General features: G+C 44.6%; 1 protein-coding gene across 1 annotated transcript in view; it reads right to left on the bottom strand.

Annotated features, from left to right (window-relative positions):
* Positions 1 to 11609, bottom strand: part of LOC8025515 (epoxide hydrolase 4) — a 47486-nt gene extending 35877 nt beyond the window's left edge. The window contains exon 1 of the mRNA XM_029979252.4: positions 11209 to 11609. Within this exon, the coding sequence (XP_029835112.3) occupies positions 11209 to 11412 (204 nt within the window). The 5' untranslated portion in view covers positions 11413 to 11609. The remainder of the gene's footprint in view (positions 1 to 11208) is intronic.
* Positions 11610 to 18445: the final 6836 nt, after the last annotated feature.

Here is an 18445-nt window from a genome sequence, read left to right as displayed (position 1 = left end):
CCTCTCAAGCCCTTCACGAAACAGGAAAAAAAGATCAAAACACGGGCGTTGGCTCTTAATCGCAAGAATCAAAGAAAGTAAACAAAATAAGGAAGCAAAACGAGCGGCGTTTCTGCTGTCTTCCCGAAGCGCTTTCCGCAGTCGCCATAAAAAAGCAAGCCGGAGAACGCCCTCTCCCTTCCACCCCACCGGACGCTAATTCGCCTGAGCGGAGAGGGGTGTGACTGCCCCTTCCCGCGCGGTGAAGGACAGGCCAGCCCAGCAAGTTCAGAGAGATGCCACGTGATTCGTGATTGAACTGACTCCGGTGATATGAATGATATTTTTTGAGTTTTACTCCTGTGATATCAGTGATAGTTTGTGATATTTTTTTGAGTTTGACTCGGATGATATATTCTGAGTTTGACTCAGGTGATATGTTTTGAGTTTGACTTCGGTGATATGTTTTGAGTTTGACTCTGGTGATATATTTTGAATTTGACTCGGGTGATATATTTTGAGTTTGACTCGAGTGACATATTTTGAGTTTGACTAGGTTGATATATTTTGAGTTTGACTCCAATGATATATATTTGCTTTGAGTTTGACTCTGGTGATATATTTTTATTTTGAGACCTACTTGAGTTGATATCTTTTGAATTTGACTCTGGTGATATTTTTTTGAGATTGACTCCTGTGATATCAGTTATATTAATATTCTCACCGAGATGAGTCTCGGTGAATTTGAGGCCTTGGTAAAATTCTCGATCTGACTCGTGTTGTTTTTGGATGGTGGAAAAATTCGTGATACGAGTGTGAATGAATTCGGGGGAGAGTTTGTGAAAGATAGATGATATTGAATGACTCCTATTTAAAATGCCGACCTATGCGCTCAAGTTGTCAAGACATTGCCAGGCAGACGTAGAATCAACAATCCATCTGCGAAAAAGAGCATGGGGACTCACACCGACACCGACAACATCGCCTTTCCAATGGTTTGTTTATGGGCGACGGCAAGCTTCTTGCCCACACTCTATAGCGCATACACGGCGCCGGTGGTATCCGCTAGGGGCACTCTGGTTTGTTTGTAAACACGAGTTGGTCTATATTCTAACTTATAATAACTAGGCATTCATACAAGATGAGAACCACTGGTCGTGGCATGGTTATTCCAGGTAGAATTAATGAATGCCAAAGTATACCAAGGTTTTATTATTAATCTAATAAATATTATGTGCAGGAGTGCAATAATCTCACCGACTCACATTTATATGGGGGTGTGGTTCTATTAGCCAAGAATTGCCCCAGTAGTCTATGCAACTAGTCTGTTTGAAGTTTGAAAACACGAAATCAGTTAAAAGGCAACTCCGCTTCATTTTTCGTTTTGAAAAAACAATGCAGTCCTCTTCAGTATCGCCCAGGAAGACTACACGCGAAATGTTATAACGCAGTTCTGTCTAAATGTTTCTTAAACAGTCCGGCAAACTTTCCAACTCGCCAAGTTGCCGAAATCGGCCGACTTGAGCGGGCGAATTCAGGCGCAACCAACAGCGCAGTCAAGGCTACGGCATGGGCGGAGCCAACATTGAGCTAAACGTCATTATCATGGCCCCCTTTTGCTTGTTTTCACTTCTCCGTGCGAGCGTAGCGCATGACGTCAGCAACGTTGCCTCTCGGCGCTCAGCGGTGTCCACGTGATTGCTGTAACGCGCCTGCGCAGCGCGTTTCTTGGGAGCCGTCCGGCCGCCCGCCGTGGTCCCGCCGTTACCGCCGTCTTCCGCGTCACAACCGCCGTCGTCGTCTCACCGATTGTGATTACTGTCTCTCGGAGTTTCGTTCACACTACGGACACCACGTGCGCAGACTTATGCCACAGTTGTGCAGACGTCGTCGAATGCCGTAGACACCAAAACGTGGCGAAGAGTGCGGTGCAGACGACACTCGCGCCTGCCACACGCCCGCCCCAATCCCGCCCGTCGTTGGGCCGAGGATAACATGACATCTCGTACCACGTGATGGCCATGTACTTGGCGACCCGAGGCCAATGTTGCCGGGCGGAGCCGAAGTTTCAGTTTCGATTTCCGCTCGTGTTTAAAATTAGATTTAAAAATATATATCTCATTTTTCGCGAAGCAAACAATGTGTGTTTTACTAGGGCTTTTTAATTCGAAATCAATCATTATCCCGAAATCTTCGGAATTGAGCGGAGTTGCCCTTTAATTAGGCCGTAATAAAGGACGCACCCATTCGAATGTTATGCATTCTTCACAAGCAAATTGGAACAAACGCATTGCATTTTGTCAGATCACCAGAATTCTTCACTGACTCAATACAACTGGCCTTGCATAATTAAAATTAATTATAATGTTAAGAATGTACAGCATTTTGACATATTAACCCTTTGCCTACCGCAAAAAAAAAAAAAAAAAACGATTTGAAAATCTTAATTTTTTTATGTGCCCTATAAATTTAATATGCAATACAAAGGCCAAATACAAATGCCAAAATATTTATTATATGAGAAATCTTTGAACACACTGCAAAAAAAAAGGGACTAAAGTTCCGCTTCACTGCGCCCCCTCTAGCCCCTCCACGTTTTGCGTTCACTTTGCGTGCAATGTGATGTGAACTGTCTGCAGTACTGCTACGCCCGGCCTGAACGTCCATGTGCAAGATCCATGTGCAAGGTGATGTGAACTGTCTGCGGTAATGCAGTGAAGCATTACTGCAGACAGTTCACATCACCTTGCACATGGACTCAAATGGTGTTCCGTGGACCCCCTCGGGTCCACGGAACACCATTTGAGAACCACTGAACTAGGGGATGGCGCTTTGGGTCAAACAAGCAGTTATAATCATTGCTGATTTGGTCGTGTCGTTTCGTATCGTTCGTCCTCGTTCTACAACTCACTAAAAACCGTCGTCTGGTGCTTACGACTCGTTGAAACGGTTTAACCGAACCGTTCGTGATTTCGCAACCGTTCGCGCCAGAAACGACTCGCTTAAACTCCCTATAAAAGACCCAAGGCTAGCGGTCGTACCCCACTGGCTAAATTGCTCATATGCAGCGAGAGACTCGTCCCTTCTTTGAAATGGCTGTCAAACTCTACGCTGTCTAGACATCCACACAACCCAATTTTTTTTTCTTCAATCTGTAGGATGAAGTATATCACAAATTATATTCGCGAAATATAATTACTATACTCAAGTTACTGTAGTTTGGCTACTTTTTCAAGAAGATTTGTAAATTTAAGCAAAAATAAAATAAAATTTGTCTTTATTGTATAAACAGCCTGCATGATCTTAGTCTTCCAGGTATGGTGATATTGTTAAACGCTGTAGATGGACAATTTAGCGAGTGCAGTACGACGGATGACCTATGGTGTGTAACGTGCATCACGTCGTAGTGATGCACGCACTGGCACACTCAGCCACCGTCCTCTTCCTAAATTTAAGTTAGGTTATGGGTAAGTAGAACATATAAAAGAAAAAACAAAAAAAAAAAGAAATAAAAGATTGAATGGCAAGAAAATGTCAGTCTCCCTACTCCGGGCGGACATAGCTGATTTCACTTAAGGAAAGGAGAGAGATACGGCATAAAAAAAAAAACGAGAGTTGAGACTTTACAGTGACACATTAATATACACAGGCATACATACACACAAACGAAAAAGTTAGGAAAACAGGAGGAAAGAAATGCCGGTGCACATGGGAAAAAGACAAGCTAATGTTCTCCGTCTTTTTTTTTTCTTTTTTTGCTTTCTCATGGTTATTGTTGGTTTTACGGCTTTTAGCATTTCTCGGTATCCATCTGGACACTGGACCATGGAGTAGTTTCGTCTTGAAAGGCTTGTATACCGTATACACGGCATCGTCCGCCCACTCAGAAAAGAACACGATGACAGGCGGCGTTTTCACCCCCTCCTTTAATTCCCGCTTTCATTCTCAACAACAACGTGCCCACGGTGTTAAGAAAACATGCTTTTGTTAATTGCGTTACATATCTGTTTTTTTTTTTTTTTTTTTTTTTTTTTTTTTTGTTGTCACTCTTCGGGAGGGTATTGTGCGGCCCCCAGAGTAGGAGCAATTTCGTAGCCTGCTCATTTTCCAAAGCTGCAGAGAGCGTGTTGTTAGACAAGGTGACAATCCGTAAGCTTCTCCCTTGCCTGGTGTTTATTTTTATTTCTTGACACAACCAAGCAAACCAATATCACGCCAGTCGAAAGCTCACAGATTTCCACAAACGGAAGATCCTCACGAGAAAAAGTGCGAGATAGGGCTTACTGAGAGCTACTTTCGTGGGGAAAACAGTGCGCTCCAAGGTTTCAGCAGTCATGGATATAATGTCGACTTTGGAGTCGAGAGGACTGCCCTTCCACACCAGTACAAAGTAGCCGACTATGACACACGTCCAGGTCAACCGCTCTGTGTCTCAGTCATCAATACAAACCAATTTGAAAGCAGGTGCGCCGTTCTTTGAAGTTCATCTTGATATAGTACTTGTAAGTAGCCAAAATTCGAGTTACTTGACCTTGAGAGGAACTTGTCCGATAACGCGGACTTAATTATTACTGAAAATAATCACACTACCTCATTTTTTTGTCATTACAAACTATTATTAATTTCAGTGTTGCAGAATCCCTTCTTGCTATATCAGTAATATTCCAACCTAATGCAAAAATAAACAAAAATGAGATTAACTAAGATAAACAACCTCTAAAAATAACAAGCAGAACCAGAATAATACTTCCTTAGTGCGGTGGTCGCCCAAACACGCTTCCTCTCAAGCCTTTCACGAAACAGGAAAAAAAGATCAAAACACGGGCGTTGGCTCTTAATCGCAAGAATAAAAAAAAGTAAACAAAATAAAGAAGCAAAATGAGCGGCGTCTCTGCTGTCTTCCCTAAGCGCTTTCCGCAGTCGCCATAAAAAAGCAAGCCGGAGAACCCCCCTCTCCCTTCCACCCCACCGGACGCTAATTCGCCTGAGCGGAGAGGGGTGTGACTGCCCCTTCCAGCGCGGTGAAGGACAGGCCAGCCCAGCAAGTTCAGAGAGACGCCATGTAATCCCGTGAGTGAACCGACTCCGGTGATATGAATGATATTTTTTGAGTTTGACTCCTGTGATATCAGTGATAGTTTGTGATATTTTTTTGAGTTTGACTCGGATGATATATTCTGAGTTTGACTCAGGTGATATGTTTTGAGTTTGACTCTGGTGATATGTTATGAGTTTGACTCTGGTGATATGTTATAAGTTTGACTCGGGTGATATATTTTGAGTTTGACTCGAGTGATATATTTTGAGTTTGACTCGGTTGATATATTTTGAGTTTGACTCCAATGATATATATTTGTTTTGAGTTTGACTCTGGTGATATATTTTTATTTTGAGACCTACTTGAGTTGATATCTTTTGAATTTGACTCTGGTGATATATTTTTTCGCCACCTTAATTCAGCAAGACTCCTAGGGGTTTATACTTCTCTGCGTGTTTTATTGAAACATCTTGAATTTTCAGCGGGTCCCCCTCTCATCACTACCTGTCAACGTCACAACCAGTCAAAGTTCTGATCACTGCCATGCATTGCCAACACCTGTCAAGGCTCCTAGACGGGCATTACGAATGAGGTTTTAGCAACATCCACCAGGTGTTTTTTATTAATCATTTAATTCATATTAAAATTCCTTTTCGTGTCTTTTCCACTAGGAGATCGATGTGTCCGATGTGACACTGCTCCTTTAAAAACGTATAAACCTAGAAATAAGCTCAGAAATTCAGCTATTTTAGAAGTTCTTGCTGCACTGGAGGGGGTTCAGTTTATTATCGTAAAATTATTACACTCACTGGGCTAGAATATTCCTCAAGATAGCATGTGTGTAAAAAAGGAGCCATACCATGTTGCTTCAGGTCGCTCACCCTCCCACCACCATTGCATGATGTATGGTGCCCTGTTCGTTTAGTTGCACGCAGAAATTTGCCTCATTAACTGTTTATTCAGTGTTTTACATTCATGTACCCTTTTCATTTGAAACAAACCCAGGGATCAATCCCCACCCCTGCCCATTTCTATCTGGATGAGCATCGTACCAACGTGCGGTCGTGTATCACTACTGCATTGTGCACGTTAAGGACCCCAGGATAGAGGTTTGTACTCCGCTGGCTAAATTTCTCGTCTACAGCCGGGAGGCAAGTCACTGGCTGAGGCAGACTAAGTTCTAAGCTGTATAAACAAACACACGCCCCAATTCTTTTTTTTTCCATTTGAGACAATGTGATACTGATTGATTGGTGTCTGCATGAGTGGTGAATATTAGGTACAACATGGACAGGTGAATGGCTAAACTAAGCTAAAATTTGAACGTAAGTTAATAAACTCGCTAACTTCAGCTGTGAAAGCAAAAGATGAGGAAAAGGCACTGTAACAATTAATACTTAGATACTGTAAACAACTTATTTTTCGTGGGCTCAATATTTCACAATTTTGGTTAAGCTGTAGTTTCGAAATATTTCTCGGGTTCTAATGTTTGCGATGTGGTGGGATCTCAATATAGATTCCAATGTGTTTATACTTTACCGGAATTGTTCGCGGGACCTATTTTTCACGAATTGTAGGCGATTCGTGAAATTCACGCAAATTAGATCCTCGCAAAATTTAAGTCATTTAAAGTAATTATGGTCACCCATTCAAACTATAAGCAACCCACGAAACCCTACGATAACTAGATTAGTCCAATTATGCAGACCATTAGAAGGTACAGTAACTTTTGATAGACTAAGGTAACAAACTATATATAATTTCTTTCATATTCTAAATAAACACCCACAAAAGCAATTTCAAGAGCACAAGAAACTGGCAAATGGAAAGGAGCAACTGGGTTAGCTACCGCAAACACAACACCACCGCATGATTTGTGATTCCTATCACGCCGATAAAGATTGTGACACTTCCGGTATTGAAAAAGTTCATTCATATGTCCAACCTGCAATCAAGACACTCTTCAACTGTGCCATTCTCCGACTCTCCCCTGCTATGAGCTCGCTCAACAGCTGCAGGAGGCAGCTCATAGACGCAGCTGTCGGTCGGACTGCATGCGTAAGATGTGCCGCTCGAAACGAGCTCATTAAAGCGAACTTTAAAAATTCGCCCCTTTTCTGCACTCTCGTGGCGAAGGCGGCAGTATCGCAAAATGTATTGTGCGTTGCTTTGCAGTGATGTCACACACACAAAGCTGGCATGCATTCTCTGCCTCTACAGGCCAAACATTATCCTACATAGTACCTCTAAAAGAAAGCTCTGCCAAAGATAACCGGGAGAATACAAAAGCCAAAATGAATATATCCACGAAGAGCAGTGGCATAGTCGGGGAGAGAGGGTGTTGATTCCCCTTCTTCATCAGCACCCCAAGTCATGGACATCCCAGCCTCCACCCCCTTCAGCCCCCTCCCCCCCTTCCATCAGAAATAAATTTCTGGCTATGCTATTGGCAAACAGAATGAGGACAGCCTTTCGAATGCCGGGCATCCAGGACGCGTGGGCTCAAGGTGGACGAGATAGGTAGGAAGCTCGGGATGGAGGCGAAGCAGTTGAACCTCCTCCCAGCAGTTCTCACCTTGTCATGTATGCATGGTGAAACAATAGCAAAGATATACAAGGCACACAAAGAAACCGTAACCAAAATTACAAAGGTGGTAGGCATAAAAAAAATTATGTTTTTGGCTGGTCCATACCTTAAAACTGCACCCCACACCCCAAAAAAACTACATTGGGATTCCGCACACAGTCATGCCAGGATGCGCAAAAACAGACGGACCGTAAAGGTATGCGACGTGTAAATGCCAAGGGGCGGTCCTACAGGCATAGACACGCACGAAGGAGTTTGCAGAAGTTGCGCAAGTGGGTGGTGCCGCGTCAGGGGGTCAGGGTCACTCAAGCGCTCCCCTACGGAAGGGGAATAACACTCGCGAGGGGAGAAAAACACCAAAGGGATTCCCCTGGCAGAAGAGGAAAGCTGATTAAAAGAAAGAAGCAGCCAATTTTAGAGTCAACATATTTTTAAAACGGCTAACGGGGGTTCCTCCAAGAAATATGAATACTATGTAGAGTCACCTTGTTAAACCTTGACACTTAGAAAGACACATGTCAGACGTGGAAATTGTTTTCCTAAATTTTTAATTTGCCTAATGTATTGCATATTATACGATGTGCAGAAGGACCTAATTTTCGCAAATCGCTTACAATTTATGAAATAAAAGGTCCCGCGAACTATGCCGGTAAAAAGTAAATACATAGGAATCTATATTGAGATCCCACCGCATCGCGAAATCTGGAGCCCACATACTATTTTAAAACTTCAGCTTTGACCTAAATCGTAAAACATTGAGTTTGCGAAAAATAAGTTGTTTACAATATTAAGAAAGAAAACAGAAGCGTGCTTTGAGACTGTCAGAAGTCAAGACAAAAGGGCAATGCTAACAGAGTACACCAGCACAGACCAAGCCACAGTCACCAGACAGTCCTGCCTTTTTTTTTTAACAACGAAGGACATAGCAAAATTTCCAAAATCCGGGACTCATCATGATTGGACAAACTACACCGACTTGACGTAACACGAACAATTTAATCGGACGTTTTGTCTCCCCTACGGGAGATACCATCAGTGAAACCAAGAGGCCGCAACAAGAAGAACGCCAACTAGAAATCCTATTTAAGGAGGTCCGCATACAGTTCGGGAAAGGGGCCGCGGTTAAAGTTAGAAGCCGATTAATCACCCCGGATGCAGAATAATTCCAAGTACCTTCGTGGACCCCATCTTTGTTCACGTGACAAAGTCAATGTGTTTTCCAAGTCAAGACTGTGACCCTTTGTCCAAAAATGGTCCACCAGCTCAGTCTTTGCCCTAGGGGCAGGCGTGGCTTTTATTACAACGGATTTGTTTTCTTTCATACAGGTGCAACTTTTGCGGCCGGTCTCCCCAATATACGATGCGTCACAATCTAGACAGTCCAATTTGTACACAACACTACACTGGGATTCTGGGGGTGCTAGGCTATTGGTTTGGAAATGAGGTCACATAGTGTAAGATGGGGTTTGAATGCTGTTCAGGTGTTTAAAGGGGCGAGGGCCCCGCGAATAGACTCAGACATGCCTTTAATATACGGAATTATTACTCGCCCTGCTTTATTATGATTTTTATCCTGACAGTTCTCCTGTCCCATCTGCTTACGCATGTTTTCAATAAAACGTGTAGGATAATCCTGCTTCAGCAGCTAGTCGAAAAGAACTGTATCTTCAGATGCTCGCAGTTCTGGATCAGGAGAATGTGTTTGGACCGATGTAGCAGGGTTTTTAAGACTACTCTTGTTTCTGTGTGTCCGGTGCTGTTTCAATATACTGTAAACGACTTATTCCTCGCAAGCTCATTATTTCGCGATTTAGGTCAAAGCTGAAGTTTTTCAATAATTCGCGGGTTCTAATTTTCGCGACGCGGTGGGATCTCAACATAAATTCCAATGTATTTACATTTTACCAGAATTGTTCGCGGGACCTATTTTTTGCGAATTGTAGGCGATTCGCGAAAATTAGGTCCTCGCGAAAATTAAGTCGTTTACAGTATATTAATATCTAGGAAAAGCAGTGTGCTATACTCGGCGACAACTTTTCTTGGCAATGCAGTGGAAGGTATGTCCCGCGTCCCCTCTCCCATTTTGAGTGTACGCAGGCTCTCCTCCTCCCTCATTTCCGGGGAGAGGAGGAGAGCCTGCGTACACTCAAAATGGAAGAGGGAATGCGGGCCTGTACCTTCCACAGCATTGCCAAGAAAAGTTGTCGCCGAGTATAGTCTGTTCTACTTCATGTGTGAATTGGATTGACGGTTCAACGCTGTTCGAAGTTAAATGAATGAAATGAATGAAACAATCGGGCGCGACGGGCACTCAGGTCTGTGAACTTCCCCTTGACTATGGCAGCTATGGAAAGTAGCAAAAGCCAGTTTGGGAAATACTTCTTTAAGAAAGGGTTTAGGGTTGATAATATATGTCTGAGCAGTAGTATATCACTTTCACTATTCACATTTCTTTCAACATTGTAAGGAAAGAAACAAAACTAAAAACGAATTTCACAGGAACCGAATTAACGACAGGCTTCAGGATTAATAACCTGCACTCCGCAAGGGAAGTTTTAAAATCCTTGCACATCAAAGCCTACTGATCAACACAATATCTATAGTAATTAAACTGGCTTACTCCCTGATCACTCAGTGACAGGTGTTCTCAATCTCTAGCGCCTTGGCAATCTCCCTATGACATCATCCCAGTCACACCTGGGGATGTGCACACTACCCCTAACATCCATACAGTCACCATTCGTACTGATGAAAGTTCACCAGCTCGACTTTCTTCCTTATTTAATATCTATCTGTTCTGTGCCCCCCTGCACGGCCGATGTTGCCAATATCTTGGCCACATTTGTCTGAAGTTGCGACTGTATCATATCTCTGAAGGGTTATCTGAAAGAAATCTTACCTGCCCCAGTGGTCTTCGTTATTACATCACACTGGAAGCGTTTGATACGTCACGACAAGGGGAGATAAGCAGCGGCCCTCTAGAAACAAATTTATGCAACCACGTTTGATCGCCTATCACCTCTAGCGTGAGCGCAGCCGTCTTTCGACTCCCTCCTGCTTGGGTTCTTCTGACGCGACATGCAAAACCGGCCAAGTCCACTGAGGAGCGGCGTGGCGTCGTCCCCGCGCGGACAGCCCTCGCTCGTTTTTGCGCCGTCTACTATGTTTGTTTGTTTGTTGTTTTTTTTTCTCTCCACGGTTCGAGTGCTGCGGAGTGCGTGATTTGTGACAGCCAAGAAGCGTTTACGGTTGACCGACGCCGGCTTCCATGCGAAACGGAGCCGACCGAGCTTGGAGATATCACTTTCAGCCGTGACGCTGCACATTGGGAGAGGAGGACAGCCGGGGAACCCGTGGATGAATCAAGAGAACCTGACAAAGCTCCCCATTCAAACAACGGCGCGGCGTCGTTTCGTGGCAGTATTCCGGAAACTACTTTTTCTTTTCTGTCTTAAAAGCGAAAACCAACTCAGCCACGAAACGATCGTCATTCCGTTCATGGGGTATAGCAACACGCGCACCGAAAGCTTACACCGGTTCCAGTTGCCAGTTGCGGCTGGAGCACCAACTGTCACACACACAACGCTTTGAAAATTAAACTCACCTCCAATTCTACGAATTCGTGTTGGCCCAGCGCCGGATCGCGTAGGCAGGCCGGTTCTTCTTTGCGTTCCTTCGACTGCAGGATGGCTTTGCCGTGGATCAGCACCTGTATTCCGACTCTAATGCCGACGTAGAGGGATATGCACGTACCGATGACAACGTACAAGGCCCGATAGAGAGCTCGCCGCAGACGCTCGCACGCCATTTGCGGGCCGACAAGAAAACCGCCTTTCCTCAAGCAACCCGACACTCAGGTGCGACGGCCGCGTGAAGAAACGCCGTAACGCGATGACGGTGATGAGCCCTGAGCCGGTCAATGCTGCCTACGCGCACGCACAGCGATTATGAAATATCGCATTGGATTGGATTGCTTCGGATTGAAGTGATTGGAGCGACTTGTGCGGGGGGAGGGGGGGGAGGGCAAGAAATAGAACCGAAACTGGGGTTATGGTACCTGGAGGCTGGAACGTGTCTGGTGTGTTTACCACGTTCAAAAAAAGTGATCCCTCGATTTCCGCATGATGGCGTCAACAAGTGTCAGGTTGTCGCCTACTGCGAACCTGGCGGTATTTCAGCAGCGGTGGAGTCGGTGGAGTGTGTAGCAGACACTGGTAGCAGATGTGTGTTCTGCTGCAGGTCGCTCTCTGGCACTCTCTGGTGTGACAGTCCACGGAAGGTACAGCAGCCAGAAGTTAGAACGCAATGACGGCAGCGACACTCATGTTCGTTCGTGCTTTTCGCCAGCATTTTTATGCCCAACCGCCAGGATCGCGACATCCGACAACATGACACTCCAGCTTTCGTGACGTCATTTGTTGCAAAATGATACTAAAAAAACTGAATTGTTTTTTTGTTTTTTTTTAAAGAAGCGAAGTTGATTTTTAAAGTTAAAATAACCAAAACACACAATAGTTTTCTTCAAAATATGATGATGATGATGATGTTTAACGCGCCATCTCGGAGCACTTTTGTCAACTTTCTAGTGCACTCGTTTAAATTAGTGATGGGACGAATCTTTATCCGAATCGAGATTCGGAGCCGAATCTGCAGATTCGGAAAGATTCGGAAAAGTAGCCGAATCTCAAGCGATTCGGAAAAGTTCGGAAAGATTCGGAGCGTTGCCATGGTTGCTAAATCACGTTGATGTGTGTTTCAACTTTTTGTGATATTAAATTCACTAAATTCTACGAAGTACACGAAAGATTATTGTAATATAATATCACAGTACTAAATAAAATGTTCCACTTTGTTTATATTATTTTGAATGTTTATCGAGAACGGTAGCCAGACATCGCGGGAAAGTTGGTTTTGGTTCTGGATTACGACCCAAATAGGCATGCTTGATGCACGCACGTGGAAATACAAGCGCATGTTTTCATCGCCGCAAGAGATCGATGCCGTAAGTGCTGTTCGGTACAGACACATTTCGTGCCGATAATTACTGTCAGTGTGGCACACACCACACAAGTGAGTATGTTCGATTCGATTATCTACAACGATCGACTATCCACTGAGGTATTGCTATCGGAACACGGGAAACAATCTGAAACTTCGTTAATGCATGCTATCCGATTTAGTTAGTGTCTGTTTCCGAACAATGAAGTTGCGTTGGACACCCCTGTATTGTGTTTCTTTTTCATCAAATAAAGTTCACGTATACAAAACTTGCTGCCGAGAACGGAGAAACGACAGTGCGACGTTTTTCTTTGCCACCGGTATCTCGCTCTCGCGACTTACAGGTACAGACATACGCAGCTGTAGAGAAGGAGACGAATCATTTCCTTGGCTGAATATATATTTATTTTTCGTTGCGCCACATTATGTATACTATACAGCGTTTCGCTACATTTTGCCAATCACCGCGAAACCGCACAGAAAGCGAGACCGTGCATTGGTTAGGCCTACGTCAACCACACCGATCAGCTCAGCTGGACCTGGGCGCGTGCTAGGGTCTAGAATGACAGTACAGTACATACCATACGTTGAAATAAACAAGACGAATTCTGGTCATATGCAGTAACAGTAGCTAGAAAAGCACAACTGACCGCATTCGCGAGGTTTACGACAAGGTTTATGCTGCCGCCTGCAACCAGCGACGATTCGGACGAATCTCCGAATCTGCCGAATATTCGTCGCGGGAAGTTCGGAAATTTCCGAATCTGTCCGAATCCGAATCTCGGGTGATTCGTCCCATCACTAGTTTAAATTGACACGACACGCCTCACTTGCTGAAGCCAGCTGAAGCAACCGGCGACAAGTTTCCGAAGTTCTTTCGTTTACTTCTCAATCTTTGGTGTTGTTTGTTTTCTTACGCTAAGAAAACAGTATTATAGTGGTTGGGAGGTTCTGACAGGGCCTTGTCACAACTTACAAGAAGCACACATTCCGGTAAGTTTTGTCTCTTCCTCAAATGTCGATCGAAGACGTTTTACCTTTTGTGCCATAAACATCGTATCAATCAATCAATCGAAAGTTCTTCCTTAGTTGACTTTTATTTTCTTCTTTTTTAGTGCGTAAGAATAAAAGATAACGAAGATGATCGTAATCGTAATCGTAATCTTTATTTGCTCAGGAGAGCCGTGGCACCGCGGAAAGGCGACAGCCCGTACCATGGAGGCCCGCGGTGCCACGTCTAGTGATGATGATTATGAGATGATATATACAAGGGGGGGAGGACGACGCGGCCTTCTCAACATCGCAAGCAGCGTTGCTTTGGGGTTTGCCAAGACATTTCTACCAGCTGTAAGAAGTGCCTGGGCGAACGGTGATGTCCGGAGGCTTCACCGTGCGGCTGGGAAAGCCTTGGCAGTTTGATGGTGTTGAGGACGACGTGCTCTTTTGATCCGCCGCACGAGTCTTGGAGGTTCGGCGGCGGTTCAGGCCAGTAGGCAAGCGAGCCAAGGTGACCTTCGGTAGGCAGTTCAGTGGACCTTCTGGATGGTAAAGCCCTGGAGGTTGATGGTGCGCTCGCTCGCTTCGTTGAAGGCAGCGGCTCCAGGCGGTGGCCCAGTCAAAGTAGACTGCTGCCACCCCCGATGCATTGACGTCCAGGGCTAGAACGCAGCGCCCCGGTCACCCGGTATAGCTTCCTGGCATCGTCGTCGTTAAACATTAAACATCGATGATGTTTAATGTATCCGAGAGTTGACAGTCAGCGCTGCGTGAGTGTTGTTTCCTTGTGTGGATCTGTTTTGATGGTGTGTTGTCTGTTGTGCTCTGTGAAGTATTAGCAATCGAAAGCGTTTGAAAGACAAAGAAACTTCGCTGCTGCAGCAGTGTTGACCATCCACTGTTTTGACTTTGTTATTATTAACCGTATGCATATTAAGGCTGTGTCTAGAGTGCCGTCCGACGACACTGTTGCGGAGCCTTCAAGTGCCGTCTGAAAAAGCACAAGTGGCGCTTATTCTGACATCTGTTCCATAGAGCCCGACTGAGCCAAACGCTACAGGAGTGAGCAGCGTGTTTCCTTACGTACATTTGCGCCTGCACTGTGTGGCGCGCGATCTCTTCAAGTTTGACGAAGTTGCACTCTCGAAGTTTGCGAGTGTGATTCGATTGTTGTGTAAAATAAATTTGAGTTCTTCTCGAGTGATGGCAACAACGATCTCAAGTAACGGCAATATACCCCGTCCCCCCCCCCCCCCCCCCCCCCCCAAAAAAAAAAAAAACACAAAAAAAACATCTGTTTTTAAGGTACTCATGCTAAACCTAAACATTTGTGAGGCATATATAGGGTGTCCGAAGTCATTAAGCTCGATCTAAAATGGACCTTGAAAATCGATGACTGCACCAAGTATTCTAAACTTTTCGTCAAAGGTGTATTTCACCGGTCGGTTTTTTCTTGTAAAAGTACAAAGCGTAGCTCCCTTTCTGTAAGAAAATAAGGCCAAAAAACTTGCCAGGGTTGATGGCGGACGGCGACGCAGATGTCTGGGCCGAGTTGCGAGGTGCATGTATTGATAGATGGCGTTGGGAGCAGCGTCGGAAGGTGTAGCCATCCAGTGATAGAAAGCTGGCAACACACAGATGAAAATCTGTTGGCAGCAAAAGCGCCGTCCTTATGCAATCATATATATTTTTTTTACTTTAAGCTTTGCTTTATTGTTCGCATTTATTTTTTAACCAAAGGTACATTACGAAAAGATTATGTTCATTTTAATAAACAAAGGTGGTCGCGAGCAGTCTCGATAAGGAGGTAGCGCCATCTATCACTCGAGTGGCAAACACGCCCTGCAACTCCATTTGGTTGTCTGCGTCGTTGCTTGCCGTTGACCCGGGCAAGTTTCTTGGCCCTATTTTTTACAGAAGGGGAGCTACGCTTTCTGATTTTACAAGAAAGGAAACGACCTGTGAAATACACCTTTGACACAAAGTTTAGATTGCTACATGCAGGCGCCAATTTTTTACGGCTTATTTTAGATTGTGCCTGGTGATTTCAGTCACCCTATATATTTGTGAGACCGGTTACTATTTATTATAAAGAAAATTTTATGAAATGGCAAATTTAATTAAAAAAAAAAGTACAGCTAAAGTAGGGATACTAATTTCGGTCACAAAGTGCCAAAAGCAAGACATTCTTTACTAAAGGACGGCATTTGCTCAATACGGGCATCCATGACGGCACTCGTATGCGGACGCAAAGTGCCGTCAGACGGCACTTGAATGCTCTAACCGTGGAAAAGTCTGCACGTGGCCTGCAGAAAAGTCTGCAAACCACCTGGCATGGGCCTTCGGCCTCAATGCTGTACCCCGCCTCTCCAGAGTCGAAAATAAATGAAATGAAAAAGATATGAATTTCATTCTCAGACTTTTTCTTTGCTGCTTATATTGATGTCGTTAAACTTGATTACGCATTTCCAGCTTTCCCGTTTATGCACTATAAAAAGCGACCGGTACCACTTCTTTCTATAATAATCATGTTCCCTATTTCTTAAATGTTCTTTATAGCTGCACTGCCTTTCAGATGCGTTAGGACAATGGGCATGTGCGAGCTTTTTTTTATTAATTAGTTTTCTTTTTGCATGAGTAGCGTGTTAAAAGGAATACTGGTTCCCGGCATTCATAACTAAGAAAGAAGCAGCTTTTTTTTTTTTTTTTTGTAGCAATTAATAAATCAACAAAATCAAATAACTTACGGTGGCTAGAAGGGGGTGTGTCAGAATTGTGCGTCTTGCTCCGTGTGTGGTGGCATGGTCTCCGAGGTTTCCGCCGCCCTCTGCTCTGGCCTGTCCAAATGCTCGGCTGCATAGCAGAAAAAGCAAGCCGAGCCTGTCCCCTGGATCTCTGCAGGCTCTGCTTAGATCCAAAACAAAAAGAATCGCTTCAAAGCACACTCTCAAGTGTGAGCCTCCAACATAAACCTTGCATTTTCACTTATCATCATCAGAATAGAGACAGGTCGATCTCTGTTGATTTGTAATTTTTATTTGCTGCTCCAGTATTAGCACCGTTTCTCTGGATGATACCTCAGAATGCAGGACTTAGCGTGAATCAACTCATTGTGGAAACAGCGTGAAAACATGAGTATGTAGACGAAGAAGAAACACGAGGGGCGAACGCTGACTATCAACAGACGAATTTTATTAGAAAGACACACAAAAACGACCCTTCATTCCATGGCAACATTACATGACTATGACACAGTGAATTCCTACCAAATCGCCCACCTATTCATTCTTCTAATCTGAATTTATATTTGTCCCCTGCGGATACGGTCTGGGCCGGCAGGAGACAAGTGTAGCAATATTTTTGTCGTCATGCATGAGAACAGCTTTCTGAACTTCACTTACATGCACGGACATTTGTTCTACACCTTTCGCACTTTGAAAAGATGAACCTCCGAATTTCGGGCTTCTTTTTTGCCAAAGGTCTGTGTGTTGCGGCGAGAGGCAGTGAGCACATTTCGTGCTGCTCTAAAGTTCCGCAGACCGACGATAATTATAATAATGATAATTCACGACTATTTATTTGTATTGTTTGGTTTGGTTGCGAGCGCCACCAAGTGCCACACAGTATCAGTCTCTAATGGCGAATGCAATGGCCTAAGCAGCGCAGCCAGCACACAAAAAATCGCGGAGGCCATGGCAGTGGCGCTCTGGTGTATCATGACAACGATAGGTGGCACGCTCTACTCGGAGATGCTAAAGCCCCTCGATATGTTTTCGTTTGTCTTTGCAAGTAGCGCCAAATGCGCGAGCGCGCATGGCCCAGGTCTCGAGCGGCCCTTGGAAGCGAATGGCGGCGCAGCACTGAAATGAGCGGCCCTTGGAAGCGAATGGCGGCGGAGCACCCGCTTGTGGCACGTGTCTTGCGCATTTCCACAACAATGGTTGGCGGTACTTGTGAAAACACCTTTATCAAGGGGCTTTAGGAGATGCCATTTGCAGACGCCGTAGCAGGATGGCTCGTCTGCGTCGCCAGAAGTGCCCGTTTGAGATGCTCTTCCTGGAGAGATTGCCCCAAGCTAGAAAGAGAAGAAAGCCTCCCTCTTTGCCGTTTCCGACGACGACAAAAGTGTCAACAAGTTTATTCTCATGTTACGCGAACCTCGTCCAAAATCAACATACCGTAAAATACCAAGCAAGCACCCACTCAAACTTTGGAGATAATCGCAAAGAAATGGGGGATGGGCGCTTGTGCAGTCATCAGTTTTACATATAAATATGCTGTGCATATTTTCTTAGATCTTACAAATTTTGCAATGGGCGCTTAATGTGGAATAGGCGAATGCGCGGTATTCTACGGTAGTTTAACTTTTTAAAGTATTTGATGGAGCGCTAATCGCGTGCGATGCTTACTCGCAGAGCAATAAAACACCCGAGTGGCAGCGGACGTGATTGGACAACGCATCTCGTGTCGACAGCAGCGTTGCATCCTGACCGTCTGCTCCTTTTCTCGCTCGCCGATTCTAACACCTCCCCTAGTCACTGTGCCATTGGCTGATCTTATGAGCAACTGAGAAGGCAATAGAAAAACAAAGCAATCAGGCGTCTATTTTTTGTATTTTTCGTTCATAGTTTAGATAACATATATTTTTCTGCATACACACACAGCATGTAAACTAACACTTTTAAAGCACTTTAGACTGCCCGTGAAAATTAGTTTTTCGACGTATTGCATTGCGATTCACTACAGAGATGCGGCTGGGTGTTGAAGGCATGGGGTGAAAATATTAACGGTTCAGCTTACCATGTTCAAAAAAGAAAAACCTGTTCCAGGCTATCTGCGTAGGCATT

This window comes from Ixodes scapularis, unplaced genomic scaffold, assembly GCF_016920785.2.
Source record: "Ixodes scapularis isolate PalLabHiFi unplaced genomic scaffold, ASM1692078v2 PGA_scaffold10__122_contigs__length_95168666, whole genome shotgun sequence".
In the NCBI taxonomy this organism is placed as follows: Eukaryota; Metazoa; Arthropoda; class Arachnida; order Ixodida; family Ixodidae; genus Ixodes; species Ixodes scapularis.
This window is presented reverse-complemented; position numbering and strand designations above follow the sequence as displayed.